The sequence below is a fragment of the Emys orbicularis genome, chromosome 11, assembly GCF_028017835.1.
Source record: "Emys orbicularis isolate rEmyOrb1 chromosome 11, rEmyOrb1.hap1, whole genome shotgun sequence".
Classification (NCBI taxonomy): domain Eukaryota; kingdom Metazoa; phylum Chordata; order Testudines; family Emydidae; genus Emys; species Emys orbicularis.
In genome coordinates, this window is record NC_088693.1 from 4708130 (window position 1) to 4736120 (window position 27991).

Here is a 27991-nt window from a genome sequence, read left to right on the forward strand (position 1 = left end):
GCATACAGATACACCCATGAAGGCCACATTGTTTGAATAGATTGCACACGGACTATGAATCACTTATCTCCAGGCATGTGACTGGTGGGCCCTTCCAGGCTGGGAGTGATGCAGTGAAGGAAAAGATTGATCGGTTGCTCCCTTTAATGTCTGTATCCTGGGGATGCGGAAGTAGAGGGTTCAGGCTCCAGACCTTTCACTGGCACCAACTTTGCTGTTGAGCAATGGTTTTCAACCTGTGGCCCACGGACCCCTGGGTGTCCGCAGACTATGCCTAAGATTTCCAAAGGGGTCTGCACCTCCATTCAACATTTTTTAGGAGGTCTGGAAATGAAAAAAGGTTGAAAACCACGCTGTAGAGGTATATGTGCGCAGGCTACTTATAAACTACAACTATCTTTTGGACACCTGTAACTCAACTACCACCCACCTTCCCAGTCCAAAACTGGACAGTCAAGATTGGCACAGAAGTTCCCTTCTGATTCCTGTCTTTAAATGTCTTAAAAATGTTCCTCCAGGAGGAGATGCAGAGGAAGAAAGGGGGGGAAGGGGACAGACTTAAAATGAAGGTTGAAGTCCATCACCGCTCAGTATAATTAACTGTATGGAGACATGGAGTCAAGAAATGGGGGTGGGATTTCCAGCCGGAGAGACTAATGCATTTTGCATTAACGCTAAATGATGCAGGCTCAGGATCTCCCATTCCCAAGGGGCAGATTCACTGCCCTATCAGGACAGCAAGATAGGCCATTCTGTTGCCTCATATCCATGTAGAAAGACTTTCCCTCTGCACACATCATCTGTGCAGCTCTAAATACATATGCTGCTGCTCCACACAAACACAAACTGCATTCACAAGTACAAACTCCTGGTTCTTGTTCAGTGGAGATGCTTCTTTCTTATGCTGCTATTTAATTAGGATTAACAAAGGAGGAACCTTTTGGCACAACCTGAGCTTTTGCTTGCACACCAAACCAGATATTCAGTATCGAGGTTGCCTTTCAAGCCACTATACATTCTTCACTGCAGCAGCCAGACTACCTGCAAGGTTTGTGGCACTGGTGTGAACTAGTGAAACACCTTTCCCAACATACTCGTTTCTAAGACAACTTTAGTAACACCATGCACTTTGCAATCTAGCCTCTAGCACCACATGAGCACAGATCTCCTGATTTCAGCAGGTGTTGGGTACAGGGACTGTCCAGAGAACAGACTTCTTTAGCTAGGTCTATATTCACTATATGGTCCATCCTTTCCACGCTAAAACATGAACTTCCTTTTGCAGAAGTGTGGGGCTTTTGCCGCTCATCCCAACATACCTATACAGCTTCCATCCTTAACCTCACACACCTGGATCTTCTCACAATTACACACAGTTGTGATTTGCTAAAACCAAATATTAAACAGATCAGCTAAGCAGCCCTATGAAATAACCATGCATGTTCACCTGACAACAAATGCCAGACTCCCATCAGGCATTTTGGTGCTCTGTGCACATTTAATCTCCCCTTCTCCCCCCCAACTCCCAAGCTTTAATTCTCTACATGTGTGCTCAAAGATAAAAAAGTCAGTGTAGTTCTTTGTCTGGTGCACCATTCATAACACACGTGATCAAGAAAGTCAGAGTCAGGCAGGAGAAAGCCTCAGACTGTTGAAGTCTCAACGCCCTGTGCAGAGCTTTTGCCAGACAGACTACCTGAGATATTGTCAGAATCTAGCAGCTCAACAATGCTGTATGGGGAACAGTCTTCTAGGCCCAGCTTGCTACACAACCAGCCACAGAATCCCTTCTCCATATCTCTCACAGCATGCCACCAGCCACCGAAGGACCACGCAATCTGGGTAACCGCCGTATATAAGCCTAGGAAGAAAGCCATGACCATGATTATGACAGGATAGAAGATAATGAGTAAGGGGCAGAAGGTGATCTTGTGCCAGAAGGTCCTCTCTTCATTGTACACCAAGAAGATGTTGTACCAAGTGATGGTTCCGTAGTAAAAGGAAACCACAAAGGACACTACAAAGATGACAGGAAGGCAGATGATGCTCCAGAGCAGGATATGGGGGCCCCTGTCCAATCCAACGTCGCAAGTCTTCTTCCCTTCCGGTGTCTCATCTTTTGGAGGCTCCTTGGATTTAGCCAGCTCCTGTAGTTCTTTGTCTGTTAGCGTAACATGGATGTCCACCATCTGGCCCTTCTTCTTCCCCCTTGTGATAGTTCCAGTTAAAGTAACATATCGGCTGTCTAAGGGCATGCTCCAGCCACCTTCAAATGAGAGATAAATTTCATCAACATTAACAGAACTATTTTTTTGAAGCACGTTTCATGAAAATCCCCAAAGACATTAGACAATACAGTTAGAGTTCAAATAATGGTAAATAATAATAATAATAATAATAAAAAGGCAGGGCAAGGGAAGCTAAGAGATGCAGGCAGGAGATCACACAGGAAAATGGAAGAAAATGTGGAGCTATCCAGGGACGCTGGTTGAGATGGCAGGAGTGGAGAAGGCTCTGTACTGGCGAGGCTGTGTAAAAGGAAAAACTGGAGGCAGCTGCTATAGGAAGAGAGGGGAGATGGTAGAGGAAAGAGACAATGGGCCAGATTCAGAGGGGACTCTAAAATGGTGCAACGTACTCTCTCTTCTGGTCCCCTCAACATGTGTGCTACACCAACTACCATATACACAGTGGGCCAAATTCAGAGGTGGGGGGAGGGAAAGTCTAAGTTGGTATAATTTGCATGACAAGGGATACAGTGTAGCAAGAAAAGGAACTAACTAAAGGGTATAAGACGAAGTTAAAGCAGCCCCCATTCTTACGCCTTCTAAGTTACACCAACTCAGAACATCTTACAGCAGGGGTGGGCAAACATTTTGGCCCGAGGGCCACATCTGGGAATTGAAATTGTATGGCAGGCCATGAATGCTCACAAAATTGGAGTTGGGGTGCGGGAGGGGGTGAGGGCTCCGGGGTGGGGCCAGAAATGAGTAGTTCAGGGTATGGGAGGGGGCTCCGGGCTGGGGCAGGGGTGCAGGAAGGGGTGAAGGTTCCAGCTGGGGGTGCGGGATCTGGGGTGGGGCTGGGGATGAGATGTTTGGGGTGCAGGAGGGTGCTCCGGGCTGGGATTGAGGGGTTTGGAAGGCAGGAGGGGGATCAGGGCTGGGGCAGGTTGTTGGGGCGTGGAGAGAGGCTCAGGGGTGCAGGCTCCGAGCGGTGCTTACCTCAAGCGGCTCCCGGAAGCAGCATGGTCCCTTCTCCGGCTCCTACATGGAGGCACGGTCAGGTGGCTCTGTACGCTGCTCCATCCACAGGCACCGCCCCTGCAGTTCCCATTGGAGCGCCGGAGGGGGCCATTGGAGCACATAGGAGCCAGAGCAGGGCAATGCCGCGGCTTCCGGGAGCCACGTGGTGCGGCCCCTGACCCTGCAGCCCAGCTGGAGCGCCGGAGCAGGGCAATCCCCAGATCGTGCTGCCCAGCGGGAGCTTGCAGGCCAGATCTGTTGTGCGGGCCATAGTTTGCCCACCCCTGCCTTACACAGTGGTTACAGGGGTCCCAGTTATACGCCCTTACACATCAACTCTGAATTTGGCCCTACGTCTGTTACTGAGGCTGCAGCAAGTCCACAGAGAGTTTTTAAAACAAGTCTGGCTAATCCGACATAGCTCATGAAGTGAACGGGAAACCAGTGGCGAAGAATAGGGGTGGTGGTTACATTCTCTGGACCTATGAAAAGGCAGGTGGGAGCAATCTGTCCTTGCTGGAGAGTTGGGATTGTAGAGGCCACAGAGCAGGGAGTCCCGGTTAAAGATATTTATTTCATTGCTCTGTAAGGCACCTATTGCAAATGCTTCCTTCCAAGGGCCATAAACATATGAGAGACATTTTAAAAGAACTAAAGGGAAACTCAATCAGCCCAAATATGGCCCAATATCAAACAACGTGGCACACGGACAGACCCAGGCAAACCAGTCACCACCACAAAGGATCCAGTCCACACTGGTGCAAGGCAGGGGAAGAAAGGGGCAGGAAGTTGTACAGAAATAACAAAAAACAAAGGAAGGGGTCAAATATGGGCAAGAAAGAGACAACAGAAGTCCCTGGGACCTGCAGCATAATCTAAAGGCAGCCAACATGGGTGTCTGGCAGACCGTCTCTGAGATGGAGTTCCACAGTGAGGGACAGAAAAAGTCCCATCCCCAGCCCAGTCCTGGAAGAATACAGGGATCATGAGCTGGCTTGACCAGCCCAAGCAGAGCTACTGCCTGAGTGGGACACTGGGCGGAGGAGGAGTGGTTGGCTCAAGTCAGAGGAAGGCATGGGCAGAGGTGGGAATAGACGAGTTTGCAAGCCTAAAACAGGATATGGATATTCCCTGGGGAAAGTAGCAATTCAGTTATGACATCAATGAAGGGACGATGGGACATACTTTAAAAACAGAAGCGTCCACTGTCTGCAACCCTTTTGAGGCTTGAAAACACAGCAGGACAGTAGGTTGGAGATGCAGCGATCTAACTGGGCTGGGAATACAAGTAGTGCATTCCGCACAGGGAAAGGGATGGAATATACATGAATAGCAATTTTCCTTATTTACTAACCCCTGCCCCCCAACACACACACACACCCCACACCACTCTTCTCCCATATGAGCTATGAGTCCGAATAGATGAGTAGGGCTGGAAGACCTGGCGAGGACTCGCCCCCGTGCAGAGATCTCCAGCCGCCCTTCTGGGTGAAAGCAGCTCTGAAAGTGCTCACTGGTGACCGTGACAAGGAGTCCCTTTCCAAAGAGGAAGCTATGCTGAGACTGTACCAACAGGAGGCTGCAGCCAGTGCCCTCCCCCTATGGCACTATCCCAGAAAGAGCCTCTAGAATCGATCAACCTGGAGCCCAATTTCCCATCCATTTGCTTTACATGCAGTTCTTTCTAAGTAAGGAAGAGAGCCTGATCCCAAAGTCAATGGGAGCAGAGGGTGCTCAACATCGCTCTGAATCAGGCCTTAAATTAGCAGCTACATTAAAAAAAAAAAAAAGATTTAAAAAGAGGGGGACCAATGGGGAGCGTATTCAAACAAATAAGTGGCTAAGAAAACAGACCAAAAAATAACCCCTGGTGCCTTTTATCTGGGATTTCAAAGCACTTTCAAACATTCATGTCTGAAGCTTCACAAACCCCCTCTCCGCTATTACGAGACAGGGAAAACTGAGGAATAGAAGTTGAAGTGTCTTGCCCAAGGTCACATCAAAAGTCAGTAGCGGAGCTGAAAAGAAGGTCCAGGATTCTCCTCCTGTGCTCCCCACCATCCTGCCTCCATAAAAAAAAAACCCCTCGCTTTGTAAATTGAAAATGCTGAATTTTCAAAAAAAGCAAAGGTACGGAAGCCCAAAAAATAACTCGCAGCATCTACCCTAATAAACGCTACATCTGAAAAAGGGCTTGCGCCCTCACGTCCCACGGATGCCCTGGGGGATTCAGAGTACTCATCCACAAGAGAGGAGGATACACTTCCAGAAGTTTTATCCTTCCCCATATCTTTAAAAAAAAAAAAAAAGAGAGAGACAGGCAAGAGTTAGTGCCCCTATTTACACATGGATCAATATATTTTACTGGTCAGTGGCTCAATGGCTAGTGGAATCTGGATGCCAGTTGCAGCTTCTGGGGATACGTACCATCTGCCACGGAATTTCCCAAGAACTTGGAGCCTTCTTCTGAACTTCTCTCCCTTCCTTCCTCATCCGCCTGCTCCTCCTCCACCTTATTTTCATTCTCCGACCGATAAACTATAATAGACTCGGGACGGGACTCTTTCTTTTTCTTTTTCCTTCTGTCCATAGTGGCTTCTCCATCAAAGGTCACTGCCGTAGCCACAGCTCTCCGCAGGGAGCCTCGGTGCGGGCTGCGTGGTCCAGCCTTGTTCTCCCTCTGCACTGCTTCCTCCATCCCGCTGCTGTTCTGAAGCGTCTCATTGGGCATCTCTGAGGAGGTGTTTAAAATCTATCAGCTCCTGCACTTCTGAGCCATCGATCAGGCAATGAGTAGCAGGGATGCTCGGGCTTGCGAAAGCATCCTAGTCAGAGCATCCAACAGACATCCTCCATTTCCAACCTAAAATGAGAGCGAGAAGGAGGACAACTAAATAATAGAGCGTCACATTTAACTCCATGTAGAAGAGCAAGTTCCTGCGGATTTTTAAAGAGGCACTTCCAGCTAACTTACCACATTAAGCAAAATTGGTTTAAGCGCGATTTAAACGGACTTACGTGAATCTACATTTATTGATTTTAAAATGGATTCAGTTACACCAACACAAGTTTTCGAATATGGACCAGGCTTAAATGTATATTCCACATTTAAACAAAAGCCACCAGGATGGGAGTGCGTGTTTAATAGGAATGGACTAAATAAGCATGATTTGTTGGGAGATTTTAACATTCCTCTGCAATGCCAGCAAAACCAAACAACAGCATTGGCAGTAGAACAAAAAGGTGAAACTGGCAATGAACATACACGAAACTGACTAATTTAGGATCTTGACTGGACAATTGCAGCAGTGAAACTATAGTGCAAATTTCCTTAATCTAGACAAACCGTAGATTTATTATGCAAGATGAGGTTAATGCAAATAGTAATTGAATGATGTGATACACGGTGAAAAGTCAACCTGATTTTAAAAAACCCTGCAATTTAATAATCTGCATTTCTATTAGTAATAAGCCGCAAGGATTTTTTTTAAATGGGAGTTTTTTATGTGTGTGTGTGTGGGGGGGGGGGGGGGGATCAAGACGACGCCATGAAAAATAAAAAATTACAATTAAGTATTTTGGTTGTGTAGAAATTTTTTTAGTACCAATCCACATCAAAAACTCAGGGCCTATTAATCAAGTTACAGTACTATTAATATTAAAAAATGCCATTGACTTTGATGGGAGTTTTGCCTGAGTAAAGGACACAGGAATAGGCCCTCAACATGCAAGCAGTGTAAACTGCATCCTGGTGGATAAGAACATAAGAACGGCCAGACTGGGTCAGACCAAAGGTCCATTCAGCCCAGTATACTGTCTACCGACAGTGACCAATGCCAGGTGCCCCAGAGGGAGTGAACCTAACAGGTAATGATCAAGTGATCTCTCTCCTGCCATCCATCTCCACCCTCTGACAAACAGAGGCTAGGGACACCATTCCTTACCCATCGTGGCTAATAGCCAATAATGGACTTAACCTCCATGAATTTATCTAGTTCTCTTTTAAACCCTGTTATAGTCCTAGCCTTCACAACCTCCTCAGGCAAGGAGTTCCACAGGTTGACTGTGCGCTGTGTGAAGAAGAACTTCCTTTTATTGGTTTTAAACCTGCTGCCCATTAATTTCATTTGGTGGCCCCTAGTTCTTATATTATGGGAACAAGTAAATAACTTTTCCTTATTCACTTTCTCCACACCACTCATGATTTTATATACCTCTATCATATCCCCCCTTAGTCTCCTCTTTTCCAAGCTGAAAAGTCCTAGCCTCTTTAATCTCTCCTCATATGGGACCCGTTCCAAACCCCTAATCATTTTAATTGCCCTTCTCTGAACCTTTTCTAATGCCAGTATATCTTTTTTGAGATGAGGAGACCACATCTGTACGCAGTATTCAAGATGTGGGTGTACCATGGATTTATATAAGGGCAATAAGATATTCTCAGTCTTATTCTCTATCCCTTTTTTAATGATTCCTAACATCCTGTTTGCTTGACTGCCGCTGCACACTGCATGGACGTCTTCAGAGAACTATCCACGATGACTCCAAGATCTCTTTCCTGATTAGTTGTAGCTAAATTAGCCCCCATCATATTGTATGTATAGTTGGGGTTACTTTTTCCAATGTGCATTACTTTACATTTATCCACATTAAATTTCATTTGCCATTATGTTGCCCAATCACTTAGTTTTGTGAGATCTTTTTGAAGTTCTTCAGTCTGCTTTGGTCTTAACTATCTTGAGCAGTTTAGTAGGCTCATGCGGCGCCTCATGGTCTCAGACACCATCCGATGGTCCAGGGACATCTACATCGACACATCACCGGCCACCGACAGTACCAGGAGGCGTGAGCCGGAGTGACATCGTTCTTCGACTACGAGAAAGGGACCAAGAGACTTTCTCCATTGGATCATATGAACTGGAATCATAAAATCCCTGAACATTAAATCTCAACGAATGAGGGTCAATCCATCCTCATCATCATATCCACTCATTATACTCCACACCCAAACATAGCCATTATATAAACACCATACCCTCATATCTCAATATCTGTACTTTGACCCATCAACCTTTTACCCCCAATCGGGGATATTGCAGATTATGTATTCCTTATGACACCCGATCTTAAACCAAACTTCGCATCCTCAATAATCTGTACGTTATTCCCTGATAACGAGAAACTTCTATGCTTAAACTCTGTACCGTGCACTTTTTTTAATCATCTGCAAACTTTGCCACCTCACTGTTTACCCCTTTCTCCAGATCATTTACAAATAAATTGAAGAGGATTGGTCCTAGGACTGACCCTGGGGAACACCACTAGTTACCCCTCTCCATTCTGAAAATTTACCATTTATTCCTACCCTTTGTTCCCTGTCTGGAACAATCAATGGATGATCCATACATCCATCCTGCATCCACAGGATCCATGCAATTCTCAGACTAGACCGAATCTAGGAAATGAAGAGACTGATTGTGAGATAGCACTGGCATAGATACTTTGGCGGAGATCTAAATACAGCAATGCAGATCTAGGTTGAACATTTAAATGATTAGAAGACTCTGCATGACTGAGAATTAAAATCCCGCCTAATGGATGAAGCAGTCCTTCAACAGGAATTTAAAGACATCATCATAATTTACAGCCCATTAAATGTGGAGAAATTGTTTTATTTAAACAAATGCTGGGAAAAAGTTGAACATTTTTAGACTCAGTTATATGGTCTAAAATATCCCTCCCACAAATACCAGGCACAAGTTTTGGGGATTTGGATTGGGGAGGGGGGTTGGGTTATTTTAAAATTTGTAATACATGATCTAAAGTTTTATTTATGCTTCTCTCTCATACACATGCACACACAGAGCTTTATAGTAAAACTTTACATGTATTAATTGAATACCTGAGGAAAGACTGTGTTAAGCTGCCTCTGAGTGGCTTGAAAAGTTGAAAATCAAAAGATTACTGAAGTTTTACATATAGAAAATAAACTTTCATTAGCCACCAGGAAGTGTGTAAAGAGACATTCCAATAATAAGGCTCAGCAGGGCACTTAAAGATGCGTCACGTTAGGCACCCAAAAATCATCAGGGCTTTTGCAAATCTTGGCACAAGTCTCCAGCCATTACAGCTGCAAACAGAACCTTCAAATTGTCAGCGGAGTGAAACCAATGCAATGTTCTATGCCTGAGTCTACAGACGGCCTGAAACGGGAGCGCCAAGAGGTGTTGAAATGCCCTATGTCATCTCAAGGAGGTGTTGACTCTTACACCTTAGTACTATAGTTAACAATGTTAATTTAAATCATTTCAATCCTTATTAAAGCAGGCAAGAAAGAATAGGAACAATATTTTGAAGAAGTGCTCAGTCTTTTCTGAGTGGTACCCCAATCTAACATCCCAATCTAGTGTGGTGTCTTGTGGGTGAAGTTTGCTTTTAGGTAGTTTGGGATAATAGCACCGCCCAATCCTAAATAGAGGCAAAGAAAAACCATATAGCAATTCTCCTGCCCACTTCTGCGCCTTGTGAAAGTGCCTGTGGAGGGTTCACACAAACAAACAAACGGGGGGGGGGTTAAAAATACAAAGCATCTAGAAAAAAAGAGTGATTCCTTCCTGGGGACATTGCTGCTTCTCTGCATTGTGGAATGTCTCATTTACATAGAGTAGTAGTGTGCTTGGGAAGTTAGTTAAGTAGGTGTTAACACTTCATACCTTAATCAATATAAAAGAACAATGGACTGTCCAAGAATAAAGAAATACTCCTCCCCTCCAGCTCAAACCACCCACTGATTTCAAAGAGAGCGCAAAGAGACAGCTCTTGACATACTAACTTTGGCAGCTGTCCATGTCCACAGGAACTTGTTTACATTTTAAGAGAGGCTGAGGGGACAAATGGTTTGGGAGTAAATTCACGCAAGTGATGCTATTCTTCAGAGACTTGCCTGGGACACATAAATACACTCTTCTAAGGTTCTCCTGCAAAGTCCAGTCATAATACTTAAAGCTTACATCATGCTCTGCACCTGAAAGACACTGCACATAGAGCAGCTGATTAACCCTAATGCCCCTCTGGGATGGGGAAAACTACAGAACAGTGGCCTGGCACCACTCAGATACCACAATGATGGGCAACCCCCCAAAAAACTGGACAGACAGAAAGAAACTGAGCTGGGATTAGCATCTGGGAGTTCCAGGTTCTCAGCCTGAGTTCAGCCCACACTGCCTCAAAGAGGAGACAGACAGTCTCCTAACCCTTGAACAGCAACCCACACAAAACTTGCCAGTAAAAGTTAAAAACAGCCCTAAAACCACAGACCGGGTTTTTTGGGGGAAGGGTTGGTTTGTTTTTTAAGTTTATTCAGCTGTGACCTAGGTTAAGCGCACACAAAAATTGAAGGCAAAAACCAATGCAGCGCCCTCAGCTGTTATGATGAAAAAAGATGTGGGGTCATGGTGGATAACCACCTGAACCTGAACTCCCAGTGTGACCCTGTGACCAAAAGGGCTCATGTTGTCCTTGAATGTATCAACAAGGGAATGTGGAGTAGGGAGGTTATTCTACTTCTGTTGTGACTGCTGCTGGGATACTGTGTCCGGTTCTGGCATCTGCACTTCAAGAAGGATGCTGATATATTGGAGAGGGTGAGCCACAATAAAGATTCAAGGATTGTAAAACATGTATTATAGTGATAGATTGGGCTCCTGAAGTCTATGTAGCTTATCAAAGGGAAGATTAAAGGTGATTTAATCGTGGTCTGTAAGTCCCTACATGGGGAACAGAAATTTGATAAGAGAGAGCTCGGCAATCTACTAGACAAAAGTTATGATAAGATCCAGTTGTTGGAAGTTGGAGCTAGACAAATTCTAACTAGAAATAAGATACAAGTTTTTAACAGTGAGGGTAACTAACTACTGGAAAAGCTTACCAAAGGCTGTGCTACATTCTCCATCTCAGGAAAATTTTATATCAAGATTGGAAGTTCTTCTAAAAGATCAGCTCTAGTTCCAACAGGAATTAGTTCAGGAAGTCCTGTGTTATACAGGAGGTCAGTTTAGATGATCACGGGCATCTGTTCTGACCTTAAAAAAAAAAAAATCTATGATCACCCCACACCACAAACAAATCAGCTGTATCCCCACCACTCATCTGGCCGGTGTTTTGCCTGCCCTCATGCTCAGCCTGCCTGGGAAGCAATGGCACCCTCTCTCACATCAATAAAAGCAACACTTTAGGAATAGGGTGCCCAGAGTACAGTCCACCCTCTGGTTCAGCTGTCAACTCAGAGATGTTGGGGCAGTTATGGTGCCCGGGTGAATCCAACGGGTTGGAGCCCACGCCTGCTACTGCTCTCTGGGAATGCCTTGGGATTTTGTACTCAGCACTAGTGAACTCGAACAACGAGCAGTTTCTATCCATTCAAAAAAAGGATCCGTAAGACACAGACACAAGGAGATAGCACAGTAACGTGCATCTCATTCTTTTTAAAGGCTACGCAGTGGGTGCAGCCCTCACACTTCTGCAAAGGTGGCACTTGGTGCTGGCGAGCTTTGGCAGCCCTGCTTCAAGAGGCAATTTCCTGCACTGACCCCTGTCAATCACCCCAGTGAGAACTCCACCCCACAGAAGTCTCAAAGTGTAGGTGGAACATGATAATTTCCATACACATATCAGTGTAGACTGCATTCCACATGGGAGCACAAGAGCAGGCATTAATCTAATCATCCACAACAGGTGGTAAGGAAGAGGACAATGGTCAGGGCTTCAGAGCTAGCATGCAGCAGTTTATTAGCCAAGCAATTTGTTATTAATCTCCGTGTGAACACAGATGGAAGAACCCCTGGCGGGCTCCACAGTAGCAAGCACTGCTGATCAGGGTTGTCATGACAGCATTAGACTATCACACAAGAGTCTCAAGGTTTGCTCCTGCACCATTTAAAATTAATGGAAAGACTTGATCCTACTTCCATTAAAATATAAGATATTATTCTGCTCACGAAAACAGAGTATAAGACAAAGCCTCTCAGAAAGCTAAGAAAATCCTTTAATCCCGAGAACATTAAAAACAGGGTTCTGTTCTGGCCATAGCCTTTTGGGGATTGTTCGTAACAGAGCTGAGGTGAGACGACAGTGTGAGCAGTAAGAAGAACAGGAGTACTTGTGGCACCTTAGAGACTAACAAATTTATTAGAGCATAAGCTTTCGTGGGCTACAGCCCACTTCTTCGGATGCATATAGAGTGTAACATATATTGAGGAGATATATATACACACATACAGAGAGCATGAACAGTGCAGTGTGAGCAGTGGGCACTAACTAGCATCAGTTTTGTACTTATTTATGTTTACAGTCGCAGAAAATGTAAGACAGATAAATACATCCAGTATATTAAGTGCTTCCAGCACTCTTGGACTAACCCTTCGTACTTATTTGTAGCACGCCGAAGTCCCAAGCAGAATCAGGAACCTACCTTCCTAGATGCTGTATAAACATAGAGCAAGATAAGATCTCTGCCCTGAATAATTTACAGTCTAATTTCAAATAAGATGCAACAAACGAACACGCAAAACAATAAGAGGGAAGACGGTAACAGTAATAAGTTCCGGTGTTTACATATGCCAGCTCTAGGTCTGTTTATCTATTTAAGGTATTTATCTGGCCCCTGTTTACCATAGTATCTGTATCACAATCTGTATCACCTAGTATCACAATCTTTACTGGATTCATCCTCACAACATCCCTATGTGGTAGGGAAGTGCTAGGATCACCATTTGACAGATGGGGAACTGAGGCACAGAGCGATTTAGGGCTTATCTAAACGAATACTTAGTTCACGGCAAGCTGGGGTGTAAATATACCTTGCACTAGCCTGCCACACTCAAGTGTCTAAGTGGACCCTGCTGCCGCCAGTGTTCTCATGCACCTAAGTACATACTTACCTGTTTGGAAGCACACTACATACTTGTACTTAAGAATTTTAAATACTATGTTCTTCGTGCTTGTATTAAGTACACTTTAAAAGGTATTTAAAATACAAGCAACTTTTTTTCTTCTGCAAGTGCTTTTTCAAAATAGGTTTTTGAAACAATCACATCCCTCGCAACTGTCCCACATTCGGGTTGGCGTGTGTGTGTGTGTAAATAAATGTATTTACATTTGTAAGATATTTTTTCATTGTTAATCCATTGTCCATGTACATGAATAACATTTCATTGTTACTCTTCTTCTTTCTCCTCCACTATGTGTTCCCATTATTTAGGTAGTTGTCCATACATTGACCAGACAATGGCAGGGAATATGGGAGTGGACAGTACTTGTGCTTCTGCTTGTACTTTTACTTATAAATACATAAGCACGATTTTCACAGCACACCTGTACTTATAAGGACTTCTGCAATGTGTACTTAGCACTTATACTTAAGTCCTTTTCATCAGTACTTATGGCTGCACACTAAAATGTCCCCTAGCGTGCCTTGACCTACTCCCCTTTCAAATCAGGCTAGGATCATTTAGTGCACAGCAGCAGGGTCCACACAGACACGTAGTGCGGTGCCACAGGTGCTGGAGCTAGGGGAAGGGTTGCCAACTTTCTAATTGCACAAAACTGAACACCCTTGCCCCACCCCCTACCCCACCCCTAATGTCAAGGCTGATTCCATACTCTGGCACTTTGAGTGCAGAAGGTGGGGGCCCACAAGGATTTTAAAAATTAATACTGACCACTCCAGGCTGGTATTAAACTTCCAAGGCTACAGCTTCTCTCTGACCTTGGATGGGTAGATCCTACCACCACACAACTGCAAAAAAAAACAAACACCACCCCTTTTGAGAACCCAGGAAGGAGCACTTGGGAATTCCTTCCTGTGGGGTACCCTCAAGCCCTTTCTTCCCCCTCTCCCCCCCTTCCAGGGAAGAGCTGTGGAAAAAAAAACCCAAAGAAAATCAGCTGTTGCCACCAGCTAATTAAACAACATATGCACAAACCTCTTAGGACACACAAAAAACCCCAATCCTGTTCTTTAAAAACGTAAATTTTATTAAAAACAAAAAGAAAGAAAATACATCTGGAACTTAGGCTTTTTGCTAGGTCTGAAAAAAAAACAATTACAAAAATTAAGCATCAAGATAGCTCTTTTGAGGTTACAAGCAAAACAAAAGCATTTGGGGGTTAGCACAGAGGGGTCCACAAGCCAATAAGAAAAAAGAGAGAAACCTAATTGCGTCTTCCTAGACATTCCCTGATCTACTTACATATTTGGGGACTTCAAATAAGTAGTCTCTAGGTATGATCTGATGGTTTTTCATACCTGGCTTATAGCTTCCTACAGCATAGTTTAGCCCCGTTCCTGCTCTGCGTCTCCTCTCTCCGGAGAGCAACAACAACAGACAAAGGGGAAGTTCCCCCCTGCCCCAATTTTAAAAAGTTCTAGCCCTCCCATTGGCTCTTTTGGTCAGGTGCCCACTCCCTTCTTTTTACCTATGGGCTTTTTTTAACCCTTTACAGGTAAAGCAGGGGTTTCCGGCCAATGGGAGCTGCGGAGCCGGTGTTGGAGCAGCACACAACACTTCCCTGATCGCCCCTGCGCCTCGGGGCTGGACATGCTGGCTGCTTCCCGGGAGCTGCGCAGAGCCAGGGCAGGCAGGGAGCCTGCCTTAGCCTTGCTGCGCCGCTGACCGGACTTTTAATGGCTGGAGCCACCAGGGTCCATTTTCGATTGGGTGTTCTGGTTGAAAACTGGACGCCTGCAACCCTAACTAGGGGTGCTTCTGCACCCCCTTGAAGTAGTTTCAGGATTTACAATTTGGTTCAATGGCTCTCAGCACCCTCACTATAAAAATTGTTCCAGCACCCCTGCTGACTGCCCAACAGGCAAGTGCAACATGGACTTACAGCCAAGCTTATGGTGAATTACACATTCATTTACACAAGCCCTAAGTGACTTGCCGAAGGTCACATGGGAATTCTGTAGTGGAGCAGGGAATTGAACACAGGTCTTTGAAGTCACAGGCTAGTGTTCTAACCACTGGACCATCCTTCCTCTCTGTGTATACCTTGATGGTTCCAAATCACTTAAACTTAATATTTTTTTCAAAACAAAGTGACAAGCAATCCCACCGACCCTCTGTTGGGCCATTTCTAATTGGCCACGCCCAGCAGGCATCACAGGAGGGGTTGATCTTGTAGCAGAATTTCAAAGAGCAGAGCATAGTGGTTTAACATATCAGTTCAAGGAGCAGAACAGAGGGGAAAACGCAGTAAGATAGCTGACAATCACAGAACACTTTACAGGTATTCTTTAATTGAGACACCCAACACCGCTGAGAGATACTTGTTATTAGCCCCACTTTGCAGATGACGACACTCAGGTGACTTGTTCAAGGCCACAGAGTGAATCAGTAACGGTGCTAGGATTAGAGCTCAGGACTCCCGGCTCTCAGCCCTATACTCAGGCCACTAAACTGGGCCTCTTTTGTGCTTCCTTTTTGTGACAGACTTAACTCTTTGCTAGTAACATTCTATAGGATACATTCCAGCCAAAACGTTTTAAAAAGGAGTTTTCCAAAGTATCACTCAGTTGTTTCTGGATGACATTTTCAAAGGATTTGTCTAAGTCATTCCACTGAGGGTGCTTTACAGAATATCTGTTTTATGAATTAGTTCTTTTTTTCTCCATTATTCCATAACTTTCCCAAATGTGCAGCAGCCTTATTGAACTCTGGCAGACACTGTACAAGAAAAGCTGTTTTTTAAAAAAGCCGAACAAAATGCCTGGTTAAATTCCCTTGCATAAAACTTTCCCTTATGAAGAATCCCAGAACACCGCTTATCTACCTCTGTTTAGGACATCGATAGTATGTACCGGAGTGTATTCCAACCCCAGCCTCAAGGTTGTTTTGTCCAGATTTGGTAGGAGAGGAGAAAGAAACATTTTCAGACAAAGAATGCAAAGCTTCCAAGTTTATCCACAGGAATGAGACTGGTTTTCTACCATGTAGTATCTTGTGCCAGAAGTTTCAACGAGTGACACATGTACATGAGCTTTTGAAGAGACCTGAGGTTTTGATATTAGAATAACTTCTGGGGGGGAAATAGTTTGAGATTTTCAAAGCAATCTAAGAGATTTAGACACACATCTCACAGTACAATGTTTAGCACAATAGGTTTCTGGTCTATGACTAGCGCTCCTAGATGCTATGGTAATACAAATAATTTTAATAGAAGATGTGCTAGACTGCTTTGAAAATCTCAACCTAATACCTGGGCTTACGTTTCTTCTGGAAACGAAGTGAAGACACGTTTTCCTCTCCTCGCCCCAATTCCACCCATTCCCCTACACCCACACATTTCCCCATTTTCCTTCTTCAGTCAGTGGGCTCAGAGTCATGCATGTTTAACCCAGCAGACATTGAGGGCTCATTTGAAAGGATTTCATTTGCCAGCCCAATGGCAATGCTATTTGCTGGATTACATGGAAGCAGAATTTGGAAACAGCTGTTTTTTCCCCCAGCCACCCCACCTTTAAGGCTAAACCACCTCTAAATGGTGTACATGTGCACGCACATATACGTAAGAGAAAGAACTGCTGATGGCCAGTTGTTGTACCCAGGGTTCGCTGACCCATAATGCAACATGGACTTTGATGATGGCTTCTGCTAACCCAACCAGAGGATGAGTCACAATTTGTAGCCACTTAGAAAACTTTGGAAAGGGGGAAGGACTGGAATGTGGTTATTGGAATGAAGGGAGACTTACAAGTCCTTATCTTAACAAGGCAAGGTGTGGGAGAACCCATGTGGGGGAAAGGTACATGGAGGAAGAAGACGTTCCTTGTTTAATTTATAAAGCAAAAGGTCACTGCTGTGTGGTCCATTGGAGACGCTGTCTAAAACCAAATGTAGAGGTGGATTCTTTGAAAAAGGCCAATACGCTCATTGACTTCAATTCAGAGTTCTGCCTGAGTAAACACTGAGTAGGAACATCAGGATTTGGCCCACAAAGAGTTACTGAACAGCCACACGGGGTAAACTGACAGAACTGCAAGCGTCCACAGGGAGTGATCCAGGACTGCTTACACGTCACACAATAAATATAATCTAGGATATTTAGAGAGAACCTCTAAAGGTAGGAACTGGATGGCTCAGGGGATCTGCAGTAGGACACAGAGCATATCACTTCTAAGGGTACATCTTCACTGCAGTCAGCTTGGGTGACTGTCACCAGGTCGGAGTACCTGGGTTATATTAGCCTGGGTAGAGAGGCCCTACTGCAAAAGCTTAAAATGTCCCACACCTGTGTGACTGCATCCATGCTGGTGCAGCACTCATCCACCTGAGGAGGTAGGCTAGGACTTCTGGGGGGCTATCCCCTGGCTCTTAGCACTGCACTCAGTTCTCTGAATTCTTCCACAGTGTATTGTGAGAGAACTTTGGCCCAGGAAGGATGGACCTGTGTGGAAGTGTTCTTAGCCTGCCAGCTCACTAATGTAAACAACTTCCGGTCCTCTGCCTCTGTTGCAACACGTGATGAGGTATGGAGTTTACGGTGAATGATGACCAGCTGTTGGCTTTAATGCAACCTTCATTTTGGCAACAGGAGGCAGATGCAAGGCACGAGACCTGGTGGAAGGCATCTTGGCAGCATGGTACGTTGCAAAGGAGATCACGCTGGTTCCTCCACTGCATCCTCCCTGGTCCATTCCCCTATCTCCTTCCCAAAGACTGTTCAAATACTGTGGAAGTGCTGTAGAAATACAGCAGCCTAAATACAATGTGGGGTTTAAATGCCAAACTGGTGTACATAAACTAGAAGGTGACTTCTGGTACAGAAGGAAGGTGTTTGTAGAGGGGAAGAAACTATGGCCCAGTGGGAATTGTGGGAAGGCACTAGAGGATTAGCAGCACTGCAAAGTGGACGTGTTACCAGCCTGGGTTAAAGCAGAACCGAGGCTCAAACCCATATCGCCTAACTGTACCAGCTAGCTGGGTTTAAAGCACCTCTAAACCCAGATGAGAGGTTTGTGTGTGTGGACGGTAGTCAGGTTAGAGGCAACACCTGGGTAAGAGCCTGAGTTATCTCTGCTGTGAAGACATACTTTAATGCACTGGTTCAAACACAACGCAGACTGGTAGTGACCCGAGTCATTACCTGTGGTGGCAACATGAACAGACATTGGTGGGTTTGGTCCAGGTCTTAGTGGGTAGATTTCTATTTCGGAAATGGCAGTCTCCTAAGGGAGAACAAGGAGTGGAGCTTTCCACTACCCCACAAAACTGGTCCCTGCAGGGCACAGTTAAGGCAAATGCTCACAAAACACTGCTGTAATTGTTTAAAACATTTAAACTATGGCATTTCTAACATTAGATTAAGAACTATTGCAAATCTCAGTAAAAAGTAAGTAACTTTTCTTGATGGGAGAGTGAAGGCATTTGATATTCTTCACTCTGATAAAACTAACATGTAAGCGGTGTGTAGATTTTACTCAATGGCTTGTGGCTTGGTAGTCAAGCAGGCACTTTGGAAGCTGAAGACCGAGTTTGCAAACATAGATGAGTGTTCCTCCCTGGGATTAATTAAAGATCTGTCCGCTATAGTCTATTTGGGATATGTACAGCAGCCACCGGCAATTAATGGGGCTCTATGTGGCCTCGAGATCATGGCAATGTGGCAGATAATTAAAGTATGTCTTAGAGTGCCATCCATAGCAATCCATACTTTGCCTGAACTCAGCTCTTTAATACAGCGTTTTAGAACTTCAAAATGCTATAGAAACATTAATGAATCTGGAAGGCAGCATGGTCTGATGGGTACAGCACAGAGTAGGAATCAGAAGTCTGGAGTTCTATTCCAAGCCTGTTTGTCTCTGACTTGCTGAATGACAATGGCATAGTTGCAAACACTGTACCTCAGTTCCCCTATATGTAAAGTGGGAATATATACACTCCTTCATATTATAGTTTATGATCTTCAGATGAAAGGTGCTATACTATAAGTGCTCTTATTATTAAAGGGTTAATTTTTACCACACCTACCAGGAAAATAATTGTTATCCTTATTTTACAGATGGGGAAACTGAGGCACTGAGCTGTTAGCTGACTTACTTCTTTAATTAGTACATATGACTGAGAATTATTATTGCTGGCTAGTACTACCTCTTCTACCAAGTAATCTCTTACTGGGAAAAAATATGCAGAGATAATTGTTAATGATGTTTTCAATCTTTGTGCTCTCATCTAATGGAATGACTAGAGAAACCAATCTGTGCACTTTATTCAACACACAGGATCTACCAGGCACACCAACGCTGGTTAAAAATGAAAATGATCTATGCTGGATTGGGAAAGATCTGTCCGTTTATTTTTTGTTGGGCAAAACTCAAAATAACGCTGAATGTTCCCTGCAGCAACTGAATGACTGATATTGGGCTTGTTGAGGGAACTATTTTAAAATGCCAGAGCTCTGCCTTTTCTTTAGCACAAAAGGGGCTGTGTTCGAGACATTTTAAAAGGATCAGATGATACCACTTTCAATAATAGTTAGATTTCATCACACCAATGGCTGTTTCTGAAGAGAGAATTTTCCATTCAGAGCATGGGGCTCAGGTATTACAAACTGATACCATCCTTGACATGTATTAAAACACACAAAATTAAGGAATCATTCAAGAATAATGGAGAATCAATTCAAAATAATAGAAAACTGGAAGCTGCCTTTCTCTAGTTCTATGCAAAATAACTGAGAAGATATAGAAAGATAAATATAATTTAAAAAATCATTCCCTGTCGAGAAACACGCAACTTAAGGAGCTGCTATTTGCTTGGAGAAAGCTATAGATTGATAGGTGCATAACTCAGTTGGGATGTGTATGAATGATCCTGTAAGTGAGGAGTTATGAGATAAATTGAGATAAAATATTATCTTAAGCACACTTAACATAAATGCAAGCACTGATTTTTCTGGTGAGCAATTTATATCTTATGATGAAGGCTTTGCAAAACTCTTAAGAATTGTTAAAAAGCACAAGGTCATTTAAGGATAAAGCTCTGAGAAATACAATTTCAGAGCAATGTATTTTATTTTCTGGTTAATAAGATTTAAAAAAAAAACAAAAAACACCCAGAGTTTTGCCAGGATTTCTCCTCTGAAAAACCTTCCCTTGGTTTAAGAGGGAATAGTCATGCATGTGAAAATAATCTCCTTTTGCTTTTTTAAAAAACGATTTCCTCTTCAAAAGGAGTGGGCAGGAATCCACCAGCTTCAAAGGGGGAGAAATGGAGCTAAGAATAGATCAGATAGCAGAATAAGAGGGGGAGGGGGCTGAGCGGGTTTGTCCTAGTGCCTGAGAGAACTGCAGTCTATTTGTTGCCCTCTCGGAGCAAAAGAGAAAAAAAAAAATCCATCCGATAAAGTCTCTTTATTCCACTCAATAAAGCAAGTGACTATCTCCAGCTCAATCAATAAAGCCCAATGTCTGAGTGACCTGGACAAGACCACAATTTTGGAAAAGGGAGCAAATGCAAATCCGTAGTCAATATCGCCTTTCCTCTTGGAAGTGTCACCGAACGCATGGCATTCTCACACGCAATGGGGGGACTCTTCTCCAGCGTGCATGCCAGCAAGGTACCGTCACATACACATGTGCCTGGGAGGTGAAATCCCTCTCTCCAAGATGCAGAAGCCATTCGCACGTGGAAGGATGAACCCTTCTCCAACGTGCACGCATAGAAGGAACCCGTAGTCAATATGCAGACACGCGTCGGCAAGGTGACATGGCTCCAAAATGCACGCGTGGAGTCCTCCCACCCAGACCGGGGATGCTCTAGAGCCTTCATCCGCACAGACTTAAGTAATAAACCTCCTGTCTGTCAATTCAAGCGGATAAGACAATGCATTAGGAGCAAGGTGGAATGTGCGCCCTTGCCCCCACGCAGGGAAGATCGCCCACTGCAGCTTGTTGAAGAGTGTGTAGGTGTGGTGCTTCTCTCTCCCCCCCCCCCTTCCCCCGTATTTAAAACCGCAGCACCACTTACAACGGGGCAGAACTCTGCTGCTTCACCTCCCCTACCTGGAAATGTCAAAGGTACAACCGGGGGAGGGAGCGGGCACTAAATAGTCGGGCCAGTTACACCGAGTCAAATGCAGAAGAGAAAACCACCTTCAAAAGAGCAAAAAATCACCTGACATGAAATCAAACTTACCTGCTGCCCCCCAACTGGGTCGGCGTGGGGGTCGGATGCTTCCGTCTCCAACTGTGTCTGCAATGGGGGTGAGTGGGGGTCTGTAATGGGGGGTGGGAGGGATGGATGCGCCTGCCCCCAGCTGGTCTGCAGTGGGGGGTGGAGATGCGCCTGCCCCCAGCTGGTCTGCAATGGGGGTGGGAGGGGTGGAGATGCGCCTGCCCCCAGCTGGTCTGCAATGGGGGGTGGAGATGCGCCTGCCCCCAGCTGGTCTGCAATGGGGGTGGGAGGGGTGGAGATGCGCCTGCCCCCAGCTGGTCTGCAATGGGGGGTGGGAGGGGTGGAGATGCGCCTGCCCCCAGCTGGTCTGCAGTGGGGGGTGGAGATGCGCCTGCCCCCAGCTGGTCTGCAGTGGGGGGTGGGAGGGGTGGAGATGCGCCTGCCCCCAGCTGGTCTGCAATGGGGGGTGGAGATGCGCCTGCCCCCAGCTGGTCTGCAATGGGGGTGGGAGGCGTGGATGCTCCAGCTGGGTCCGCTGTCGGACACTCCTCCCCCCTGCTGGGCTTGCCTGGGGGTGGCAGAGGGCGCTGTCCCCAGCCAGGGCCTAGGGTAGGGTCGGGACGGGCGGCGTGGGGGGGTCTGGCCGAGGAAGATGCTTCTGCCGCCGCAGCAGCCTCCCCCCTCAGCCCCTGGCAGTGTCTGGGAGCGGGGGCGGGGCCACGGCGGGGTCACGTGGGAGGGCGGGGCGCCTATGAGGGGCGGGGCTGGAGGGGCTGCGCTAAGATGGCGGCGCAGGGCAGGGGCGCGCGCTGCGGGGTTCTGGCTGCCGGGCTGTTCCGTAACCAGGTGGCCATCGTGACCGGCGGCGGCACGGGCATCGGCAAGGCCATCACCGCCGACCTGCTGGGCCTAGGTGGGGCTGGGGGGCCGGAGGGGGAGCCGTTGGTGGGGGAGCTTAAGGACTGGGGAAGGGGGGGAGGTCGAGGACCGGGGATGTGGGGGGGAGTTGTTGGATGGGGGGGCGAAGAAGGGGGACAGGGGGAGGGAGGGTGAAGAAGGGGGGAGCTTAAGGACTGGGGAAGGGGGGGAGGTCGAGGACCGGGGATGTGGGGGGGGAGTTGTTGGATGGGGGGGCGAAGAAGCGGGACAGGGGGAGGGAGGGTGAAGAAGGGGGGAGCTTAAGGACTGGGGAAGGGGGGGAGGTCGAGGACCGGGGATGTGGGGGGGAGTTGTTGGATGGGGGGGCGAAGAAGGGGGACAGGGGGAGGGAGGGTGAAGAAGGGGGGAGCTTAAGGACTGGGGAAGGGGGGGAGGTCGAGGACCGGGGATGTGGGGGGGAGTTGTTGGATGGGGGGGCGAAGAAGGGGGTCAGGAGGAGGGAGGGTGAAGAAGGGGGGAGCTTAAGAACTGGGGAAGGGGGGGAGGTCGAGGACCGGGGATGTGGGGGGGGAGTTGTTGGATGGGGGGGCGAAGAAGGGGGACAGGGGGAGGGAGGGTGAAGAAGGGGGGAGCTTAAGGACTGGGGAAGGGGGGGAGGTCGAGGACCGGGGATGTGGGGGGGGAGTTGTTGGATGGGGGGGCGAAGAAGGGGGACAGGGGGAGGGAGGGTGAAGAAGGGGGGAGCTTAAGGACTGGGGAAGGGGGGGAGGTCGAGGACCGGGGATGTGGGGGGGGAGTTGTTGGATGGGGGGGCGAAGAAGGGGGACAGGGGGAGGGAGGGTGAAGAAGGGGGGAGCTTAAGGACTGGGGAAGGGGGGGAGGTCGAGGACCGGGGATGTGGGGGGGAGTTGTTGGATGGGGGGGCGAAGAAGGGGGACAGGGGGAGGGAGGGTGAAGAAGGGGGGAGCTTAAGGACTGGGGAAGGGGGGGAGGTCGAGGACCGGGGATGTGGGGGGGAGTTGTTGGATGGGGGGGCGAAGAAGCGGGACAGGGGGAGGGAGGGTGAAGAAGGGGGGAGCTTAAGGACTGGGGAAGGGGGGGAGGTAGAGGACCGGGGATGTGGGGGGGGAGTTGTTGGATGGGGGGGCGAAGAAGGGGGTCAGGAGGAGGGAGGGTGAAGAAGGGGGGAGCTTAAGGACTGGGGAAGGGGGGGAGGTCGAGGACCGGGGATGTGGGGGGGAGTTGTTGGATGGGGGGGCGAAGAAGCGGGACAGGGGGAGGGAGGGTGAAGAAGGGGGGAGCTTAAGGACTGGGGAAGGGGGGGAGGTAGAGGACCGGGGATGTGGGGGGGGAGTTGTTGGATGGGGGGGCGAAGAAGGGGGTCAGGAGGAGGGAGGGTGAAGAAGGGGGGTGCTTAAGGACTGGGGAAGGGGGGGAGGTCGAGGACCGGGGATGTGGGGGGGAGTTGTTGGATGGGGGGGCGAAGAAGGGGGACAGGGGGAGGGAGCGTGAAGAAGGGGGGGAGCTTAAGGACTGGGGAAGGGGGGGAGGTTGAGGACCGGGGATGTGGGGGGGAGTTGTTGGATGGGGGGGCGAAGAAGGGGGACAGGGGGAGGGAGGGTGAAGAAGGGGGGAGCTTAAGGACTGGGGAAGGGGGGGAGGTCGAGGACCGGGGATGTGGGGGGGGGAGTTGTTGGATGGGGGGGCGAAGAAGGGGGACGGGGGAGGGAGGGTGAAGAAGGGGGGAGCTTAAGGACTGGGGAAGGGGGGGAGGTCGAGGACCGGGGATGTGGGGGGGAGTTGTTGGATGGGGGGGTGAAGAAGGGGGACAGGGGGAGGGAGGGTGAAGAAGGGGGGAGCTTAAGGACTGGGGAAGGGGGGGAGGTCGAGGACCGGGGATGTGGGGGGGAGTTGTTGGATGGGGGGGCGAAGAAGGGGCACAGGTGGAGGGAGGGTGAAGAAGGGGGGGAGCCCTTGCAGTGGGAAAGCTGGCATGGGGGGGAGCACTCCACGGAGGAGGTGGGGGCAAAGGAATAGGGGATCCCTCCAAAGAGTCGGTGCACAAGGTGGGCCCTGTGGGAGAAGAAAATGGGGATCCCCAGAGGGGCGCAGGAGAAAGGCACCGGAGAAAGGCACCTTCTGTCACCGATGCATTACAAACACTAATTCCGTGTCTCCTCAACTTGTCATTTAGGTTTCTATTGCACAGATTGGAGGGGAAACTGGTGCAATTTTTGTTACCAGATAACAAACTCCCACTTTGTAACTGGTACAAGCATGTCTTTGTTCACCCACTTAAACTGGTTTACAACTGGCTTAAGTCAGTTTAGCTTAATTGGGTAATTTACTTGATTTAAAAACAGGGTGGATAAAAATCAATGATTTTTTTTAAATAGATTTTTTTATTTAAATCGGATTTTTTTTTTATTAAAAAGGCTTTTTCCTCAAAAAGCCATCTAAAGATAGTTTTAATTAAGATACATTATAGGTCAAAGATATCTCATCATGGAATAGGGATTATAAATACTAATTCCATAGTATGAGACAATATATTCATGTAATGTTTGAGAAAAGTTTTGTAAATGAATTCCAATAGTTCATGGATTAGGGACCCAATTTTATGGTGTTCCAGGGGCTTCTGTGTAGATAATTTAGGTTAATCTTTCTATCTACCCAATGGGACTCAGTGCTCAGTCTAGAAGATACCATCAGAGATGCTTAATTTTGCAGTTCTCAAACTGTGGATTTGTATCTCCAGAGATAACATGCTTGTTAACAGCAAAAATGTTTTTAAATAAATTTAATATATAGAGGTGAGAAATAACAGACCTCAACCCTATTGTCCTTCTGCAAATTTGTGTACACAGAGTCAATCCCTTTCCTCTCTCTAAAAGTGCAAAGTTTCAAAAAGTTCAATGAATAGAACTTCATCTTCAATGAATAGAAGATTGGTGGGGACGGAATAGATCTGGACAAGGGGAAGAAATCTGGAGATAAATGTGAGAAGGGAGGGATAGGCAGTAAACACAAAAGTGAAACTGAGCAGCATATTCCAGAATGCACTTCTATGTAGAAATCTATGATTAAATCAAGTCTTCCTGAATAGTGATTTAAATCAAATCCACCCTGTTTAAAAATCAGTATAGTTGCACCAGTACAAATTTGGTAGCTAGATGATGCCTTAGTCTCTGAGCTTCCTATGTCTGCTGCAACAGCCTTTAAATCTTGCGTGCCTTAGAATTGACACCTCACCTGTAAACCTGGAGAAAAAGCATGCCTTATGTAAATGGTCATGCCAAAGTGTCTTGGTATTACAATATGCATTTTGTTGGCACAGGTGGGTCATGGACTTCATTTTTTTAATCACTGGTCCAGCACCACTATTTGGAAGATTGTATTTGTCCCCGATCTGTTTGTAGTTGTCCATGGTCAAGCCCCTTTGCAACACATTTCCACAGTATTTCAACAGCTGATATTTTGCAATGCCTGTTGTTAAGAGATCTAGGGCCTAGTCCTGAAATGCTTACTACTGGGCGTAGTACCTATTATGAGTATATTCACTGATTTCAGTGGGTACAGTCTTGGTAGTTAGCACAATTCCTGATAGTAAAGAATTTGTAGGATTGGACCTTTTAATGCTTTGCATCAGCCGAAATCTTGGGATAGTAACTTTTCCAGTGTTATTCATTTCTAATCCATGTAGTTGGCAAGATATGTGCTCTTAATCAGGATATGTGCCCAAGGCCTGCAGTGCTGCTGCTTTGGCATAGGTCCAGGCTAGAATCTACTGCGTCGTATATCCTCATAACCCTTGATTTTTCTTTTGTAAATCATAAGCAGAAACTAGCTGGTTATTCCTATTCACTACTTTGAATGTATTACAGTTTTCATCAAATATAAATGCCATATTTTATTTAGATGTACTGTTTTATACAGAGAATTAGTATTTTTTGTGAGGTCTTGTTCATTGGCTCATCTTTTATGCTTCTTTGCTGAATTAGCGGCACCTGTTAATTGGTGATCAGAAGTGCCACTTCTGGTATGACAAGACTTTGAACTCTACTGCTCTAAGCTGTACTAAAAGCTCATGAATAACTTGACTCTTTTGGTCAGGTTATTATGAACATGACCGGTGTTCTTATGCTAAGAGGTAGGAGACCTGTGTCTGAGCAGGACTTTTAAGTCTGCTAGCATAAGACAATAGTGCCGGGTGACTAAAATGCTCATTTCTAGGGGCATGCTGCTGGCATACTTCCCTCTGTGTTGATGTCAGGAAATAATGAAAGTCAAATTCATTCCTGGTGTAACTCTACAGAAATCAGTGGAGTTGCACCAGGAATGAATTGGCCTGGTTTGTGTACTTCATAGAGTGAAACCTTCAGTGATGATTTAAAGTAGTCCTGAACACTCTAGCAGTCTGTGAATTATAGGCCTTGGCTACACTTGCGAGTTACAGCGCAATAAAGCTGCCCAGAGCGCTGTACCTCACTCCCCGTCCACCCTGGCAAGGCACATACAGCGCTGTGTCTCTGCGGTTACAGCGCTGCTGGTACTCCACCTCCCCTAGAGGAATAACGTTTGCTGCGCCTTGGCTACAACTGCCGGGTGTCAGTGTGAACGAGGAGTTAACTTACTGCGCTGTGATAATCTCCTTACCAAGTGGCCACTCTTCTCATTGTTGTGATCGGCTGCAGGAATGCGGAAGTGCCCTTTCAAAGCTCCATTTCAGAGAGAAAAAGCAAACATTTTGCTGGTTGTTTTGAGTGAGTGAGAGAGAGAAGCAGGTGGGGCAGGGGGGTCTGAACTTACAAGACAGCATGCTGACATACTCTCAGCACCCCAAAAACCCACTCTCTCTCCCCCGACATAGACACAACACACTCCCTGTCACACTCCTCCACCACCACCACCCCCATTTGAAAAGCATGTTGCAGCCACTTGAACGCTGGGATAGCTGCCCATAATGCACCGCTCCCAATGCAGCTGCAAATGTGGCCACGCCACTGTGCTGTCAGCTGTAAGTGTGGACAGATTGCAGCGCTTTCCCTACTCCACTGTACGAAGGCGGGTTTAACTCACAGCGCTGTACATCTGCAAGTGTAGCCATACCCTAATTTGCTTGCAGCAGTCTAGATCCTAGTGAACAGTGTCCACATATAGCAAAATAACATTACAGTTGGCACTAACTGAGCTCCCCCACATCGAGCTTTGAAAGCCAAGGATTAAATGGTCCATGAAGACTGAGCTCCCTTCTCTTCCCACTCCCTCTAGCTCAGGGTGTTAAGGATGCTGGAGCAGCATATGGGAAGCTTGCACTACTGCTCGCCATAATGTACCTTTACCTAGTAAAGAAGTTTGGTCTCCAGGGCCATAACGCAGCAACTCTTCTGAGCATTAGATTCACATACTACTCTCTGAGCTCCAGTAAATCGGCTCTTGTGTGTGTTTGGTACACGGAGTTTAAATACCTTTGAACAGCTTCTGTCTAAAGGGTTTTTGGTTTTGTTTTGACAGGTTGCAATGTAGTTATTGCCTCTCGTAAACTTGACAGATTACAAGCTGCTGCACAAGAGTTGGTTGCTAAAATCTCTTCCTCAAATCCAGTCAAAGTGACCCCCATACAGTGCAACATCCGCAGAGAAGAGGAGGTAATCCAGATGAATTACTCTTGTGTTTAAAATGTTAAAGATGTGT

The 27991-nt window shown here is 46.6% G+C and overlaps 2 protein-coding genes across 2 annotated transcripts in view; one reads left to right on the forward strand and one right to left on the reverse strand.

Annotated features, from left to right (window-relative positions):
- Positions 1–1643: 1643 nt before the first annotated feature.
- Positions 1644–5976, reverse strand: TMEM169 (transmembrane protein 169). Its single transcript, XM_065413854.1, has 2 exons — positions 5673–5976; positions 1644–2266 (listed from the first exon to the last, which is right to left on the reverse strand). Exons 1-2 carry the CDS (start codon positions 5974–5976, stop codon positions 1644–1646), a joined length of 927 nt encoding a protein of 308 aa, XP_065269926.1.
- A 16210-nt stretch (positions 5977–22186) lies between these two features.
- Positions 22187–27991, forward strand: part of PECR (peroxisomal trans-2-enoyl-CoA reductase) — a 29467-nt gene continuing 23662 nt past the window's right edge. The window contains exons 1-2 of the mRNA XM_065413497.1: positions 22187–22331; positions 27812–27945. Coding sequence (XP_065269569.1) covers positions 22202–22331; positions 27812–27945 — 264 coding nt within the window. The 5' untranslated portion in view covers positions 22187–22201. The remainder of the gene's footprint in view (positions 22332–27811; positions 27946–27991) is intronic.